Genomic DNA, 18,179 nt, shown 5'->3' on the forward strand with positions numbered 1-18,179 from the left:
ATCCTTTTATCAGAATAAGGCTATAAAGGTAACTTATCGCCTTGATGTTCTTTTAAAAGAATTATCTATTAAGGTACAAAAAGCTAGGTATGAAGATTTTATAATCACGCTAGCTTCCGCATATGAGGATTTTGTCTTTTATCTGCCTGCATTTATGGACTTCCGTGGTAGAATTTACCGCTCAGGTATCTTGCATTTTCATGAACATGATATATCTAGAGCTTTAATAGTCTTTGCCAACAATATTCAAGAAGTAGAAGGGTGCAAAGACTCGGTAAAGGACATAGTAACCTCTTTAGCTGCCTTTAAGTATAAGAAATTCTATCTTTATGATGATGCTCTTCAATGGTATAAGAAAATGCAGAGTTTAATCTATGCTTCTGATGAGAGTTTAATAAGCTTCGCTAAGGATGCTAGCGATCCATTTCAGTTCATAGCCAAAGTCCTATGTTACGATGTAGTTCAAGAATATAATAAAATACCAATAACGCAAGATGCCTCTGCTAGTGCCTATCAAATCATGAGTTGCTTATTACTTAACGAAGAAATGGCTATGAGAACGAATCTTATTCCTCACCCTGATGGTAAAATACAAGACGTATATACCTACTTGCTCCAGGATTTAAAAGAATTTATTAATCATCGAATAAATGATAAGGTAAAGATGGATATCATTGAATATAAGTTAGATAGAAAGCTCATTAAGCTTATTTTTATGCCATTGATCTATGGAAAGACATTGATTAGTATAGAAAAAGATATTAGGAGTACATATGGACAATTACTAAGTAGAAAAGATACATATAACCTCGCTAAACTTAGCGATGAATTCTGGAATCATAAATATCCTGACATAGTAAATTTAATGAAATTGATCAACATCGTTAGTTGGTTTTGTTCTGCAAAGGATAGAGCTATTTTCTATAGTATACCTTTTTTCACTACAAAACAGGATTATATGGCTTTCAAAAAAGAATGTATAAGTGTTTATGAACGGAGTACAAAAAAGAGAAGAAAAGCTACTTTAAGTATACCAACCACGATACGGGATAAGCGAAAAACACTATCAGCAATATTCCCAAACTTCATTCATCAAAAGGATGCATACATAGCCATGAAAGTGGTACAATCATTATTGAATCAACAACTTGACATCTATACAGTACACGATAATTTTATCACAACTCCACCTTATGTAAAAGTAATACCTGATATATATATCAAGGTCTTTATTAATATGGGTCATCCACTTAAAATAATTAATCATTTTATTAATCAAAATCTCATTCTTCCAGAAAAAGGAAACAAAATAAGTAATGAGTCTACCCCATTAACATCTGATTATCTTGAAGATTTCTTTAATACCATTTCACCAGCTAAAAATAAAAAGAAATGGAATATAGTAGTATCACACTTTATTAAGTGTTACAAGAACTATGTTGATTCTGTGTGCGGTAACCAAGTGATTGATTCTTATGAACATTATAATGCTGTGAAGTGGAATCAATTTAAGAAACTTATAGAAAACAGAAGTAACAATTACAGCGTGCATTACTAAAATAAAAAGATGCTAGAGAGTTATAGATATCTTTTTCTTGGATCTCATTTTTCTTTGATTCAAAAAATAAAAGATAGAAGGAGATCCCTGTGGTCATGCCACCCCGGATGTAGTCTACTCTAATTAGTTTTTTAGTTGAAGATTTAGGCGAAGCGGGTTAACAAAGGTCACGATCGGTGGGTTGAAAAGCTAAATGCTGGTTCGAGTCCAGCTCGTGACAAGAACATGACTATAGAGAGGGATAAACTCATCATACTGCAGTCTGCTAGCCTTACAACACTTCCTTAATCACTCTTGAACTAAAGGAATGCGCTTCAAAAGAAGGTTTAGGTTAAAAGTATGATTGGATTTCAAGGGATAGTACCTCCCTCGACGGGAGTCACTAACTCCACCAAAAAGGAAATAAGAGTCAATATGTGTCTTTTTCAATACTGTATTATTATAATAGGTGTGTTTGAGTTATAGGTGTGAGGTGTGAGGTGTAAGGTGTAAGTGAAGTGAAGTGTGAAGTGAAGTGAAGTGAAGTGTGTAAAGTGAACTGAAGTGAAGTGTGAAGTAAAGTGAAGTGAAGTGTGAAGTGAAGTGTGAAGTGTATAAGGTGTGAAGTGTAAGGTGTAAGGTGTAAGGTGTAAGGTGTAAGGTGTATGATGTATGATGTATGGTGTGAAGTGTATGGTGTATGGTGTAAGGTGTAAGGTGTAAGGTGTAAGGTGTATGGTGTATGGTGTGAAGTGTATGGTGTATGGTGTGAAGTGTGAAGTGTATGGTGTCAATTATGAACCTCTATTGAAACACCTTTTTCTCATTTTTAGTTTTCATCATTGGATTTTGCTCCCAATTGTTGTTCAAATATTACTTCATCTTCGAATTGCTACTATTCTTGTCTGACAGGAGTGAGGGAGAAATTTTTAGAGAATTAATAAACTTATTTGAAGAAAAATCACCTCTCTGCCTTTTAGACATGTTACGAGAATCATCCTAATTTTCTCACCCTTTTTTCTAAGTTATTTTTCTGATAGATAACCTAGACCTTGGGCTTTCTAAAAAGATCAACTATGCCCAAAAACTCGATTTCTCGTTCTTCTACATCCATCCTGCTCAGCAACATTTCCTATAGAATTCACCTCCAACGAAGTCGACCGTTTGTGATATGTGTCCCTTGCTGATTCAAGCAAGATATTGGATAATTTAAATAACTGGATATTGTAAGCTCTGTAATAAAATTATGGAGTCATTTATGTTTAAGATTTAATGAATGATCACAATGCCCTTCTAGAATGGTTTTAATCATGATAGTAATGATGATCCATGAATCTGAATAAAGTGTCCATTAATCAATTATTTAAAAAATCATAGATGAAAAATGGTCGTTAAGAGCTAATCTCAAAATATTATTAAAAAGTTTTATGTTTCCCGCATTAAGATCAAAACAGTGAAAATCAGGACATGCTCTTTGGGCCTCATTTAAGTTGCAATAGCTTATAACCAATTATGACATTTGTGTGAAACATTGGGACCAGTGTTTTTTTGCCATATCAAAAACAATGGAAATTGGATTGCATATAAAATGTGGGTTTTCATAACATGCACAAAAAGAAATGCCTGGTATCCTCTCTCCATGTTTTTGAATATACCCTCCACTTGGAAACAGTATGGAAGGCTTGTAGTTTGCCTGGCTTCCTTGGGGGTCTTGCCATGGGACTTTGATAGCCCATGTAAGTAGCGATGGCTAATGATGATTGAACAGTCACTTTTTGATCTGGTTCTAGGGTGGTTACATGCTGACAGTCCTAGATTTTTGCATCCTCCTACAGCCCTTATATAAAAGTTTGACAAATTATTCTCAATCCATGTACTGACATTTCAAAAAAGAAAGGCATTATTGTTCTAAAGTTTTAGAAACGTAAAAAAGCAAAACATTGTGAAATATTTTACATAAATATAATCTCAACATTTGGATAAGTCCCTCTCATTTTTAATTCTGAAAATATACAAAAAGCAGAGGATTAGGCCTCTCAAGATTCTGATAACTAGAAATTGGGGTCAATTTAGGCCATTTAGGGGTTGATTTGTACATATCAATATTTATAGTTTTTCTTAAAGTCAGAAAGTGTGTAAAGGGTCAAATTCACAAGGAGTATGTATTCAATCATTGAATTTTAATTATAATTTGTTTTTAAAAGTATCAGTTCAAAATAATTTAGTAAAAATGATGGAAATTAATTAATACAATTCTAAAACATTGAAAAGATATTTTCCCAATTAAAATATTACTAGGAATTTCAATGGATTTTAAAGCCATAAAATTTTGATTAATTGTAAATAAATAAGTTGCCCAACACTTCACTATTGTCAAGTGACGAGTGATGGCAGTGGTATTAACAGAATGGAATGAGTGAAATCCGATGAATAATTGGGATGGAGATGATGTGGGTATATGATGGCCAGTAGTGGAGAAGGGGAGTGGTATGGATTTACCATCTCTGATGGTGACAGAGATGGACGTGGATATGCCCCAGCGAGTGGCATAGTTCATGATGAAATCTGGGAAAAAAATGAAGATGTGAGTTTTTAAAAAAGAAGATGATGACGCTAACTTTATCGTCACGCGCCCTACATGCCAATAGTTGATTTCTCCTCATGGTTTTGATCAAGACATCACTCATTTAATCCTTCACTTTAGGAATCGAAGAATGGACCCATGCATGATTTTGAAAGAGAAAATCATTATGAGAATCATAACTTGGAGCATAATCAAAAGGTGATTAAAAGGATGGGAAGGGGTTCACAGCTATCTTCAAAGTTTCAGTTGGAGGTTTTTTTTGGATCATTAGATAGTATGATTTTAAGTTGAATCATTCTGAACAGTCCAATTTTCTCTCTCATTTACTCGTAGGAGTTGGACGAGCTCTGGCCATAGTCAAAGATGATCCACCTCTTAAATCCATGTGTCGTCGAATGACGGTCGGCCCTGCCATTGCACAAGAAACTTCCAGTCCATCCGCTTCCCTACAACGTTAATTACCTCCGCCAGTACCGACTCAACATGCTCATGCCTCTCTAGGGACAATATGGTAGGGGGTAGATGTGAACTCTCGCTCACATTACTACGAAGGCTCAAGGGGCTGTGACGCTGAACAATGGGTGGCATAGGATGATATTGGAACAGATCGCTAACGCTAAAGGTAGGACAGATCCCCCAATTTGGCCGGATACCCACGACGTAGGCGTTCTCGCCAACCACACGGACTATAGGGAAAGGCCCGGCACTACCAGCGTGAAGCTTCGTAACGACCCCAAGAGAGTATCTCTTGGGCCTCAATCTGACTATGACTAGATCACCCATGGTGTAGCTAACTGAACTACGACACACATCAGCGGCAACTTTGTATTTCTCATTTTTCATGATGATGCGATGATGAATGTCATGAGGCATGTCCCTAACATGCCAGGCAAATGCGATGCCATCTTCGGATGCTCTAGAATGCGGTTCCATTGGAATGAGATCTAAGGGCTTACGAGGTACCTGGCCATATATGATCTCGAACGGAGTGCGGCTGGTGGTGCGGTTCACAGAGGAGTTGAAGGCAAACACTGCACGAGGAAGGATACAATCCTAGGTGGTGAGGTTTTCACCCACGATAGAGCGGAGCAGATTTCCTAAACTCCGATTCACTACCTTTGTCTGTCTGTCCATTTGCCGATGGTAGGTTGTAGATAATTTAAGTTTCATTCCCATGGGGACCCACAAGGCCTTCCAGAAATAACTAGTGAAGTGTATGTCATGGTCTGACACAATTGACTACGGTACCCCGTGCAGGCCAACAATCTTGTCGATGAACAGGCATGCTACTCGCAAGGCATCGTATGTCTTCGAACATGGAATAAAATGAGCCATCTTGGAGAATCTATCAGCGACTACAATGATGGAGTCGTGTCGTCGGGCGGTCTTCGGGAGTCCAAGTACAAAATTAATGCTAGCATCATCCGAGGGCTGTGTTGATATGGGTAAGGGTGTATAGAATCCCACAATCTGCTTGGTCATCTTTGCCTTAGAGCAGGTTAAACAACGCAAGATGATCTTCGCCACGTCCCAATTGAAGGATGGCCAGTAAAACTGGTGTTCTTAAGATAAGATGGTCTTATTGATACCAAAGTGTCCACTTAGACCATCCACGTGTGTCCACTCAGACCATCCCAGATAAGAAAATCCCACAACGAGGTGCGGGGTACACAGAGCCTCTTCCCATAGAAGAGGTAACCATAAGAGAAGTAATAAGCTCAATACTCGGCCCTTGGAACATCACGAAGGGCACTAGAAATCTTCCCAAAGTCAGGGCAATTGGCATAGTCCTGTGGGAGTTGTTAAAACCCCAAAACACGAGTCTTCATCATGGTGAGGACAGTTGGTCTCCGGCTAAGGGCATCAGCGACATCGTTATCTTTACCCTTCTTGTGTCGGAGGACAAATGTGTAAACCTAGAGATATGCGATCCAACGAGCGTGTTGGTTGGTGACTTTTTGCTGATTGCGCGAGTGTCATAGCGTACTATGGTCGGAGAAGAGGAGGAAGTCCATGGGTAGGAGATAGTGGTGCTAGTAGCGTAGAGACTACACTAGGGCATCTAATTCGTGGTCATAGTTATTGTATCGACATCTCGGATCATTGAGTTTCTCGCTAAAATTTTTTGCGAGGTGTGCATCCTAACAAAGGACGCCACCAACTCCTACGCACGAGGCGTCGCAGGCGACTTCAAAGACTTTGTTGAAGTCAGGTAATCATAATGCGGGAGCTTCGGTCATGCGACGTTTGACTTCTTCAAAGGCCCTGTCGACCGCCTTCATCCATTCAAACTTGTCGATTCCGATGAGATCAGTGACGGGGGCAGTCACGCTGCTGAACTTGGGGACGAATCTCCTGTAAAAGGTTGCTAAACCCATGAATCTTCGTACTTCATGAACGTTCTTGAGTTATCGACATGACTTAATGGCTTCAATCTTGGCCGGGTTGACTAAGACTCCGTGAGGGGATGTAATAACGCCGAAGAAGGATACCTCGGTTATAAAGAAGCTACATTTCTTCGGGTGGGCATATAGTTTCTCCTGTTGTAGAGCCAGCCACACTTCTCGTAAGTGAGTAGAACTAAAGATGAGGATGTCGTCAAAGTAGACAACAACAAATCTGCCAATGAATGGACGTAAGACTTCATTCATCAGTCGCAAGAACGTACTCGGTGCATTGGATAGCCCAAACGGCATGACGTTCCACTCGAGCAAACCATCCTTAATCTTGAAAGCTGTCATCCACTCATCTTCTGGTCGGATGCAAACCTGATGGTATCCGCTACGCAAATCAATCTTCAAGAATATAGTCGCTCTAGCCATCTGATCAAATAAGTCTTGCAATCCTGGTATGGGAAAATGATATTTCACGGTAATCTTGTTGATGGTGCGGGAGTCGCAACACATGCACCAGGTGTCGTCTTTCTTCAACGAGAGTAATGCCGGAATGGTGCACGGGCTGAGACTTTCTCGGATAAGGCCCTTGGCCAAGAGTTCCTTGACTTGCCGATACAACTCCTCATATTTTACTGGGTCTATCCGATAGTATGCGAAGTTTGGGAGCGAAGCTCCAAGTACTAGGCCAATGGCATGCTGAATACTTCGCATAGGCTGGAGCTCGTCCAGGAGCTCTTCGGGGAAGACTTCCCCCAAATCAAACATGAGCCTTGTGAACTCGGGAATGTCAGGCGCGTCAAGTGTCCGTGGCGGCTCCTTCGAGGGAATATCCTGGCTGAAGGCCAAACATATAGGTAGATCATCACGTCCCTGATCAAGTTCTCATTGGAATATACACCAATTGGTGATCACGGGGTCTTCGGCTGGGATGCTGGGATCGAGGCAATCGGTCCTGACTATGTCCGTGCTCGTACAGCTCAATACCGAATCAATTGCCGCACTTCATACCTAAAGGAGCATGTGTTCGATCTCCTTGAAAGTTGGACGTCATAGTTGTACAGCCATGGTCGTCCCAAGATGATGCTACCGAGCTTCATGGGAAGGACGTCGCACAACATGTGCTCATCGTAGGTGCTCATCTTTAATGCCACGTGGCACTGGGATCGTACAGGTAGGATCAAGGCATCGATCCACGAGTCGCTGTATGGAGCTGGATGTGGCATAAGAGCAAGGCTTAGTTTGGCTGCTGTGTCTTCGGAGACTACATTGATGCAGCTCCCACTGTCTATAACGAGTTTGCACGTACATCCCCTGATCTTGACATAGACATAGAAGATCGAGGTGCACTGCACAAGGTTAGGTGGTGTGGGTGGCTGTTATGCCCTCGGGGGTGGTAGTATGACTGCCGGGGTGGGCAGTCGTGAGTGGGTGGCTGTAGTATGACTAGAGGTGAATGATGGTCTTTAGAGATCGCGAGGGAGGTCCAGCGGGGGCTAGAGACAGACGGCCTCAACAAATTTGGAGAGAAGAGACGGTCGCACGAACAACAGCCTGAATGTAGTCACCTAGTGTTGACTAGGTGGACGAACATCACCGTGTACGGCAACGTGGAGAGGCATCTCAAAATTACAATAGCCCCACCAAGGAGACCTTGGCATTGTCAGCCTGCTCGGTGAGACATTTGACCTTCATGACACTCGGTAAGAGGTATCTAGCAGCCCAACACCACCCCTTCATTCATGATCGCAATCTGAATCAATGGTGCAACACGTGAAGCAGGTGGAGATACACTACTGCGTTCACACTAGATTGACCCATGCGCGATGACATAGACGTCGAGCGCGGTTCGACCCACAACCCTAGAGACAGCCTGGTCCTTCTGAACGGGCGAGGAGTGGTCGTTGCCCGCGGCAGTTGAGTCCGTCATGGTAGTTTATACGGAGAGAAAAGAAAATAAGCTTCACTGAGACGACACCAACCGGTGTTATCTGGTAGGCAAGATGGGTACAGCCACCCAGAGGAGGTGAAGAAGGCACCCGCGGAGTCAGCAGGGCTCGCTGCGAATGTTGACGGGGTGATCCAGCCAAGCACAATCGCGGAGGTCAATCGGTAGACTATCGTGATTGGGTTCTGCCAAACTCGGAGATGTTTCGTGTGATGACAGTTGCACCAAGCGATGGGAATGAACTCGTTCAGATCGACGGTGAGGGTAGCAGGAGCGGAAGGGGGGGTTGTAGATCGATCGGGATGCTATATTCCTCCTCAGGATGAGAACTACCGGGGTGGGGGAAAGAAGGGAGAGACAAGTCGATATTAAAACCCTAAGAAAACGTTAACTCGTTCTTCTTTTCTTTTAAAAAAACAGGTCTTCATTCCAAACTAAGCCCACCATTGCCTTTATAGTGAAAGAGAAGGGGGAGGGGGAGTCAAAAGGGTGCCCCTAGTGGGCTCCTATAGGGGAGAGGATTTAGTGGGCTTCTTCCCCCTCCCCTAAAGGATGATTTAAGGGGGGAAAGAAACCCTCATCAAAAGAGTGAACAAAAGGATAAAGACACACAAACTCATGGGGTAGGGTGGGGGAGGGGTGGTGGGGTAGAGGACCTGCACACACGCAGAAAGGGGGCTTCCTTCCCACAGTTCAGTGGCGACGAAAGTAAAACTGACGATGCAAAGAGAAACCTCCGTCAAAACCACGAAGGACCTCCAAAACTCTAAATTGCACGAATTCGGAATAAAACAACGCACGCAATTGCGATTTTAAACCTGGCAGTGGAAGTTTCGATTCTTCACGTAAGCTCGGGCTCCGCGACAAGGCTAATGACGAGTCAGGGCGTGTTCAACAGGATGGTCCTCCATCAGGAGCACAATATTCAAGTTATGGATTCCTCAACAAATGTGAAAAGGAGAAGAAATGGCATGAGTAGAAAATAGAAAATGATATGACAACATTTTAATAGTCATGCCCATGTATAAACAATCTATAGGTATACGTATATATACATCTATTTCCCTCACTCTAGGCATAGTCTAGCAGTATCTCCCAAATCGTGGTTGGTAAAGTTGGTTGAGGTAAATTTTTTGACATGTTCATCCTTGTATTGTAGATAATTTTTCTGATCCCAGTAAAATACAAGAATCCAAATTTACCAAGAGGAATTGGGGACTCAAGACATGACCACCATTACTTTAGAATCTAGATCTAGATTTTCTCCACCACACCATCCACTACCTCGTCTTTTCTTCATTTCCATCACTTTCTCATTCTATCATCTCATTTCTATAAATTTCTTTCTAGAATCATTTTCTCTCTCTTAAACCTACAATCTACCTCCAGATTCTCTCTCCATATTGCATGTTCTCAACACCTAAGGCTGCATCCTACTGCATGCTACACTTACCCATAGTTTTGTGATTCATCCTGCACTATAAGCGCTCGCCAAGCCCCTCTGAACTCGGCCAATATTTTCATAATTTTGGCCAAGTCTGGACTAAGTCACCCAGATCCACAACTCCCATTCCCCGTAAAATGAGTGCCATGACTGAGCACTGACTATGCAACTGCGGCATACGCTTCCAATGGCTTTCAAAAATGTAAAACTTAATTTTTTGCATTTAAAAATTAAATAGGTTTCCAAAATAGTAAAAATATTACTTAGTCATTTCTCTTTAAAACTTAATTGTAAAAATCTAAAAAACACAGATAAATTCCTAAAAAGTGTATTTCTGATTGGTAATTTTAGCTATAGGATTTTATTGCATTAAAATTATTAAATAACTTATAAAATTCAATTTGGTCATATTTCTTCCCTATCTTCTAGAGCCTAAATCCTTAGGGTATATATAAGGTTCTACATTCAGAAAACTCAAAAAATATAAGTGTCATTTCTGAACTCATTTCTCTCATGTAAAGCTCACAACAATTACAAAATTGAATTTCTGCTTCCCTGTGGATCAAACCCCTCTTATTGATTAATTTTTGAGTATTTAAAGGATGATTTTTTATTAATATTTTTTACTGTGTAAATTTAATAATGACATAAAACCCCCGAATTTGGACTTTACCATGTCTCATATGAAAATTTTATGATTTAGAGTTCTTGTATGTGGTGGGAGATAAACAGACTTGGCGTTCATGAATCCCCATTTGCCAGCATAAACACCACTTTCTTGAGACATGGAAGATACGGGTGGGCTTGTGATCTTTACTTGAGATATCTGCCAGTGGCAATACTTCGCTGTTACTGTTGGTGAACTGTGTCAGAAATCACGAGCTCAAGGACCATAGAAGTGCTCTCTTTATCTAGCAGCTGGTTGGTAAATCAAGGTTTCTGCCCCACTAGTTTTGTAAATTATTTTTTGTATAAGATATCCAAGTCCAATTTCTGATATCTGAATATGATAAAAAATATCTCTTACCACGTAGTGAGATGCTGGCAGGTGTTGGTATCTTTCCAGATGCCCATATTTGCTCTTGGTTTCTATGGTACTAATATCCATTATAACGTGCATCAACATTTTTAATAGTTTGTCATAAACTATTCTGGGATTTATATAGATCATTTCAGCGAACGCTTCCTTTGAAGAGCCCCTATTTTGTGACCATACTGTCTCCATTTAAAAATAGTAGACAATGTTATTGAATACATATATTTTGATGTCCTTCTATCATATCTTATGAATAAGAGTGTTTATCATATGTGTCTTAATATAATGTATCAGTCCATGCCTCTTTAAATTTTTTATATAACTCTACGACACTAGGACCGTACCAAAAAAAATATTGCGCACTTATTTAAAGTAGTTTCATACTTTTCATTAAAAACTTTAGAAAATATCATGTTTATTGGAATCAGATGGGTCAATGGTTCTCATGTACAGCATCAAAGACAAGTGCTTGAGTTTTTCGCTATTATTTTTATCGTCTGCAAGTTTGGCCGAATACCTGTTATACCCTAATGAGGCTTTAATTTAATTCCTCTGCTAGCCGTAGGAAGAAATTTCGAACAGATAGCCTTGGTTATTTGAATTTAATTTTAAGTCAGCAAACAGTGACAACGGCAGATCGCTCCAAAAGTAAGAATATCATCCTTGCAGGGATGTAAACATGAGAAATCGACGTGAAACGTCTTTCCAAGCCATACTTCCCATGGTATACAGAAGATCTTTCCGGAGGCACGAGGGGAGGAGAATCCCCCTTGCCAAAAGTCAAAGTTGCCTTAACGTTGCCAATCAACGTTAGTGGACAAATGAACGTTACCTTAACGTTGCAAAAAGTCCAGCTGGAAGGCTTATTAAACAATCCTTAACGTCGCCAAAAGTCAACTTGAGAAAATCTGTAACTAGAGGTTGAAATTCAGCACCATTACTGGGCCAGAAATTCAAGATAGAAGTTATCTGAGCGTTTCTTAGTACGAGAAGAAAAAAAGAGGGATGCGCCAAAACGATTGCCGTGGACTTCGCACAACGACCCTATCCGAGCACAGGTAACTCCCGTAAACTCTGGTCGTTAGACCAATGCCGTAATAATTCAAGGGTAACGATAACGTCGCTGCTGGTACCACTGGTCGAACATGAGGTCACATAGAAGTAGTCGTCGTCTAAGGAACTATAGATCTTAGCTTTCCACTTGGTACAGAACTTTCCGTTTTTTAATTGCATAGACAGACGTAAAAGAAAACATTTCGAATAATATTCGAGATCGACTTGGGATACCAGGTTACAGTTCCTTTTCGTGTTGCTAAAAAGTTTTACAGGGTCGCGTTTAAAGTGAGCATCGTATTTTTAACTTGAAATCTCTGTCCAGTCTGGATTTTACATTCCAAGGGCTTTCATCATACGATGTCATCATTTGCCCCGTATCACACTGTCATTTTACAACTACGACTTTCCGCTGGCAGTGGGTCATGGGTTCTGCATTTTTCATTATAAACACTGTGAAATTCGTGACTTACGAATACTCTTTTGCAGAATAGGATGTTTCCTTGGAATAATCGTTACACACACAAAATTGAGCATAATGAAGGCCTTATGCTCATTTTAGTCAAACTTGCATTTTCTTAGTCAGATTTGTTTGCATATCTAGTATTTCTTCTTATTTCAACTATTTAATGGTAGCAGTGCTCAGTACAAATTATACTGTGCAAATATTTATTCATTGAATAACTCCAGTTGCACTCTATTTATCAGGCATGCTATTGCATGTAAGAAATCAGCACCCGTGTGTAGTGTGAGAATAAAACCTGACCCTGCGTTTTTTCCATTTGCGCACCCTTTTTCCAACATCAGAGAGTTTCTGTTATCTCTCAGTTAAAAGACATTGAGAAGACGTGACTCACGACTGCTACTTTCTGCTAACTATAATCATGCTTTACTTTCATTCTCCAGCTAGCCAGCCCTAGAAGCTTAAAACGGATAAACTTGGACATTGTTTAAGAAAAACATGTCTCTCGTCCTACATAGGTCGTAAAATATTGAAATACACGAGCCCCGTTCCTCGCATGCACTCCAGCCGCACTGCCGCCGTCTGTGTGGGGAAAATCTTTCAGCTGGGAAAGGGGAGGAAAGTTCGCGTCATTTCCCGCATTTGTCAAAGATGAACAAAGTCCACGAAAGTAAAATATTTAAATATTATCAGAAGTGCACCAGATAAAAAAGACCGTAAATGGGGTCCGCAATTTAGTGACCCTACCTGGTAGGAAGATAAACATAGAAACTAAACGTCTTAATCTTCGTTCACAAATAGAGAAGAAGCACGCTTTGTCCAAATGTGATGCTGCCTACCTCGCACGTCAAACCTATCCAAACACAAACATTTCCTCTGGAGGATGTAACCTCTCGTGGTAATTTGAGGGGTAGGGATAGTACTTTCGCGACTGCCCTTGGGTGAACCTACGGGCATAGAGCAGTTACCTTCGCCTAATAAACTTGCATCTAATAAACTTCCTCCTAGTACGTATGAAAGCTACCGTTCACCTGCTCTTTTCTCAAGATTTCTCTACCTGCCCAGCTCGCTATCCACTTACTCCGATGAAATAATCTCTGTTGGCGTCCGCCGTTCCACTGCGTTTAGAGAAGGCGCCATTTCATCCCTATAAATGCTTGCTGCATCCTCTGTGTTGAGACAGGTTAAGCAAGCTTTCTCTCCTCATCATTCAACTTGCGCACCAAATTTCAGTTCAATGGCGTTAAAGTGCTGGGCTATCGGCGCTATCCTGTTGCTGACGCTGATAAGCGAAGCAACTGCAGCGGAACAACCACAAGGACGTCGTCCCCCTCCGCCTCCCCCCCCACCGCCTCCACAGGCCCGTTGCCCCACTATGCCGAGCAGGCTGCGCGCGTGCGGACCCGTTCTGGATAGGCTTAAGCGCGGCTTGAGGGCGCCGCGGTTCCCGTGCTGTATTGTGCTTGATACGTTTTCTGCTAGGGAAGGTGCTGCTTGCGTGTGCCTTGCGGCTAGGCGGGGCATCCTGGGTAACAGGGTCAGGATTCCACAGGACGTCTCGCGGATTGTCTCCTTCTGCGGTCGCCGCATGCCTTTCCCCTTCTCGTGCCCTTAACTCTTTGGGAAGAGCCCATTCGCCTGCTAAACCAGCTGCGCCGTCCCAGGGACGGCTTGGTTCTCTGTTTATGTTTTGTCAATCGTGTATGAATAAAGCAGGCTGCTGCGCAGCTATTGAATAAGAGAGATAAATACTTCCCGTTTTTTGAAGTTCACGAATAAACATACCAGAAAAATACGTCAAAGAGTGTGGACCAATGACTTAGCATACAGATATTTTCTTGATGTTCGCTCGGCTGTAGAACGTCAGAGTTGTCCTCGGATCAGTCCGACGTGAGAAAAGGAGAGCGGTTCCCCCACTGGAGAAAGAAAGCAGCGGATTCCTTGTCCAAATGCGTTACTATCATAGTATCCCCAATTGATATTCAGCTAAATCCCCTGAAACCGACTTATACAACTTCTAGGTCGATTTGCTGTGTCGTTTGCCTTAGCTCGATCTGAATTTCAGTTGGTATTCGTACTGTATGAGTATTTTTTTTCTCTTACCTTAAATTCCTGAACATTTAATTCTATTAGCTAGCATTTCAGTCGAGGTAATGTGTTAAGTCACCATGTAACCAATAAAATTAAATGTCATGAAATTAGGTATCTGTAGAACTAGACAGTTATTTCAAAACGGAATCACTTCATAAAAATATTTTTGTAAACGATTTATTGACGCTTTTTCTTCACTTCTTAATTTTCATGTATGTATAGCTTCATCTGATGGTCATGAAACAAATAGAATTATTTTCGGAGCAGGAACCGCATTGGCTTTTGTCTTCCTGAACTTGACTATTTTTAATCTTCCTGTTCTTTGATTTTTATCATATATTCATCTGATTTGTTTTACGCGAAAGTCAGTGTAGTTGTTTTAATGTCCTGAAAACTTATTGAGGAGTGGAGGAAGGATGAGTGAAAACAAACAATCAACCAAGCATCTTAGAATCCCAATAAAAGTAAACTTTGAAGAAATAAAATAAATGTCCTGAAAGTGAGAGTTTTGATTTAAACTCGAGTATATTTTATTTCATTGTTAATGAGGAGGGGCACATCATAGGGGCAACCAGCCATGAAGGTCTCTTGACTGTATAACTTGACATGTGGAAGACTAAAATTTGTATGACTAGGATTTCTCCTATCTTGTCACGTAATGTTATGTTTTGTAGTTTCCTCTGGGGTCCTCTGTTCACTTGTCACCAGTCACCAAAAAGATGATGCAGCATAAACATTTTAATCGATCTTTACACCAAGTTTGTAAATCAGCCAAAATTTTGACAAACTTAATAAGAGTATTATCATGTCAAATTCTGGAACAATAATCATTTTCATTAAATATTTATGTACTTTTTTAAAAATTCTCGAATGTGTAGTTAGTCATGTATATCAGCATTCACATTTTCATTTTAGAGGAATTACATTTGAATAATACAATACTATGATGATTAAAGTCAACCTTATATTTATGTGCTAAAATTTTCAGTTTCAAACTGAAGTTTTAGTCCATCTACCATACAATCGAAGGTCAACTTTCTCCATCAAAGTAATTTGCAAGGACTGGCTAAATGGACTCCTTGATAATAATTTATTTCTTCAATTCTATAGTTATGTTCATGATGGGAAACAAATACATTGGCTGATCCTGAGTTGAAAAAAATCGTATTTTAATGACTATGAGTGCATCCTTCTATTTATTAACTTCAGCAGCGCAAAGCTGTGGTGAAATTTACCAATCACGGATGCATATTTAGTTTTTATTTAAAATTTATTAATCGAAAGCACTTTTTAAAATTTTTAAAATCATATTCTGAATATTTAGGTTACATTCTAATCAGGTATCAATTGAGATGGTCTTCCAACTCCAATCACGATCTCTTATCATGACCAGACTCTGATCAAATCAAATCTCTTATCATAGTAGCTTACAATTATCAAATTCTGATCAGAATGTGATCTTATTCTCAAATTCAAGTAATAATTTCACTCTGATCAAAATTGAACTCTAGTCCAAACAGAAATATGGTAAAAGTTTGACGATGGTAAGAGTTATATCATGATCAACATTTAACTTTTAATCATAGTTTGGCTCTTCTAAGGATCAGAATCTGATCAGAGTATATTTATCATTAGAGGTAGTTTATGATTGTGAATTGAAACTTTATGATAGGATATCCTATCATATGGTCATATTTATGATAGGATATCCTACCATATCAGCATCTTATTCTTCTCAAAATCTTTTATCTACATTGGATTCTACTCTTTATAGAATATGTGATTAAGATGTCTAACTTGGATAGGAATGTTCTGATCATCTGATCCAGACTAGAATTTAAAGATGACCAGAATTGAAATCCCATCATAGTCAATTGATGATCCCATTCAAATCACAACAAGATATCTGATGATACCATGATTAAAATATCATCAGAATATCCAACCAACATTAGATTTTGATAAAATTTTAATATCCAATTAGAAACTCGGACTTCAATAGGAACATTCATCGGTATCTAATATTTATTAGAAACTTGCCCATCATAGTCAATTGATGATCCCATTCAAATCACAACAAGATATCTGATGATACCATGATTAAAATATCATCAGAATATCCAACCAACATTAGATTTTGATAAAATTTTAATATCCAATTAGAAACTCGGACTTCAATAGGAACATTCATCGGTATCTAATATTTATTAGAAACTTGCCCATCATAGTCAATTGATGATCCCATTCAAATCACAACAAGATATCTGATGATACCATGATTAAAATATCATCAGAATATCCAACCAACATTAGATTTTGATAAAATTTTAATATCCAATTAGAAACTCGGACTTCAATAGGAACATTCATCGGTATCTAATATTTATTAGAAACTCAAACCTCAATATTTATTAAACTCTTACAAGTATATGAATCTAGTCAAACTTGAATTCTCATCCAAGTTAAATTCTCGTGTTAGTCGAATTCTGAATTGACTCTCTAACAAGTATAAAAATATGTTCATCATCAAATCGTAGCTATAGATCTTGATATAATTTTGCATCACATTGGCTTCAATTTTTGATAAAATAAACATTTCACTCTGATAAAAACGTCACATGCAGACAAAAATTTGACAAAAGTCTTGCATCAGGATCAAAGTATAATCACTATGTCATCATGATCACAGTTCTGGCTCAATATTTTACTGTCATTAAATATTAATGAATTTACACTTAAGTTCTGGTCAGAGCCAGATTTTAATCTGTTTAGTACCCAAATCCTATAAAAATCTTTGATCAATATTGGATTCTATTCCTAGTAAAACATGTGATTAGAATATCTAACTTGGTTATAAATATGAGTACAATCCGATTCATGTAGTGTGATCATTGTTTGACCTGATCAGAATTTGAATATCACAATATTTTGATTCTTATGAGAGTTAGAATGGGATTGGATGCTCGATCTGATCAGCACCAGACTCATGGAAACTCCTGATTGGGATTGGATTCTTATCTCAGCCAAAAAGTTTATTATGACGTTTCAACATTATAAGAATCTGATCCCAACTAGAGATCCATATTAAACTTTCACTTTGACTAATATGTGAATCTCATAAGCATTCATTTGTTTTTACATTTATATTCTCATCTAATTCATAATTTGATCAGGCTTCAATTTTCGTTGAAATCTCTGACCATAATCAGATTCTGAAGAGAATAGAATTTCTGATTAGTATCACTAAACATTATATATATCTGACCAACATCAAATCTTAATTGTATTCCTTGATGAGAAATTGACTATAATCAGAATGTGCATCTGATAAGATTCAATCTTTTTAACAGATTCAAAAACTGATCAGATATCTAATCTCATCGGCGCCTGATTTTAAATTTGATAAGAATAAAATTCTTTTGTATTATCCAGTCTGTTTAATATCTTAGTCTTTTAAATATTTGACCACAAAAAATTTCTGATCAGAACCTATAATCAAGTGTAGAATTTGGTGAGAATCTGACACTGATTGAAGGTCTAGATCAAAATATGACTCTAACCTAAATGTGTCTGATCATATGTCAATCTCTAACCTATTGGATTCTGATAAGATCTCAGATTTTATTAGCA

General features: G+C 39.1%; 1 protein-coding gene across 1 annotated transcript; it reads left to right on the top strand.

Moving 5' to 3' along the window:
• The first annotated feature begins 11,941 nt into the window (after positions 1–11,941).
• Positions 11,942–14,218, top strand: LOC144716790 (14 kDa proline-rich protein DC2.15-like). The gene is made up of 2 exons (XM_078592035.1): positions 11,942–12,000; positions 13,692–14,218. Exons 1-2 carry the CDS (start codon positions 11,948–11,950, stop codon positions 14,071–14,073), a joined length of 435 nt encoding a protein of 144 aa, XP_078448161.1. The 5' UTR covers positions 11,942–11,947; the 3' UTR covers positions 14,074–14,218.
• The last annotated feature ends 3,961 nt before the right edge of the window (positions 14,219–18,179 follow it).

This window comes from Wolffia australiana, chromosome 1 (genome assembly GCF_029677425.1).
Source record: "Wolffia australiana isolate 7733 chromosome 1, ASM2967742v1".
Classification (NCBI taxonomy): domain Eukaryota; kingdom Viridiplantae; phylum Streptophyta; class Magnoliopsida; order Alismatales; family Araceae; genus Wolffia; species Wolffia australiana.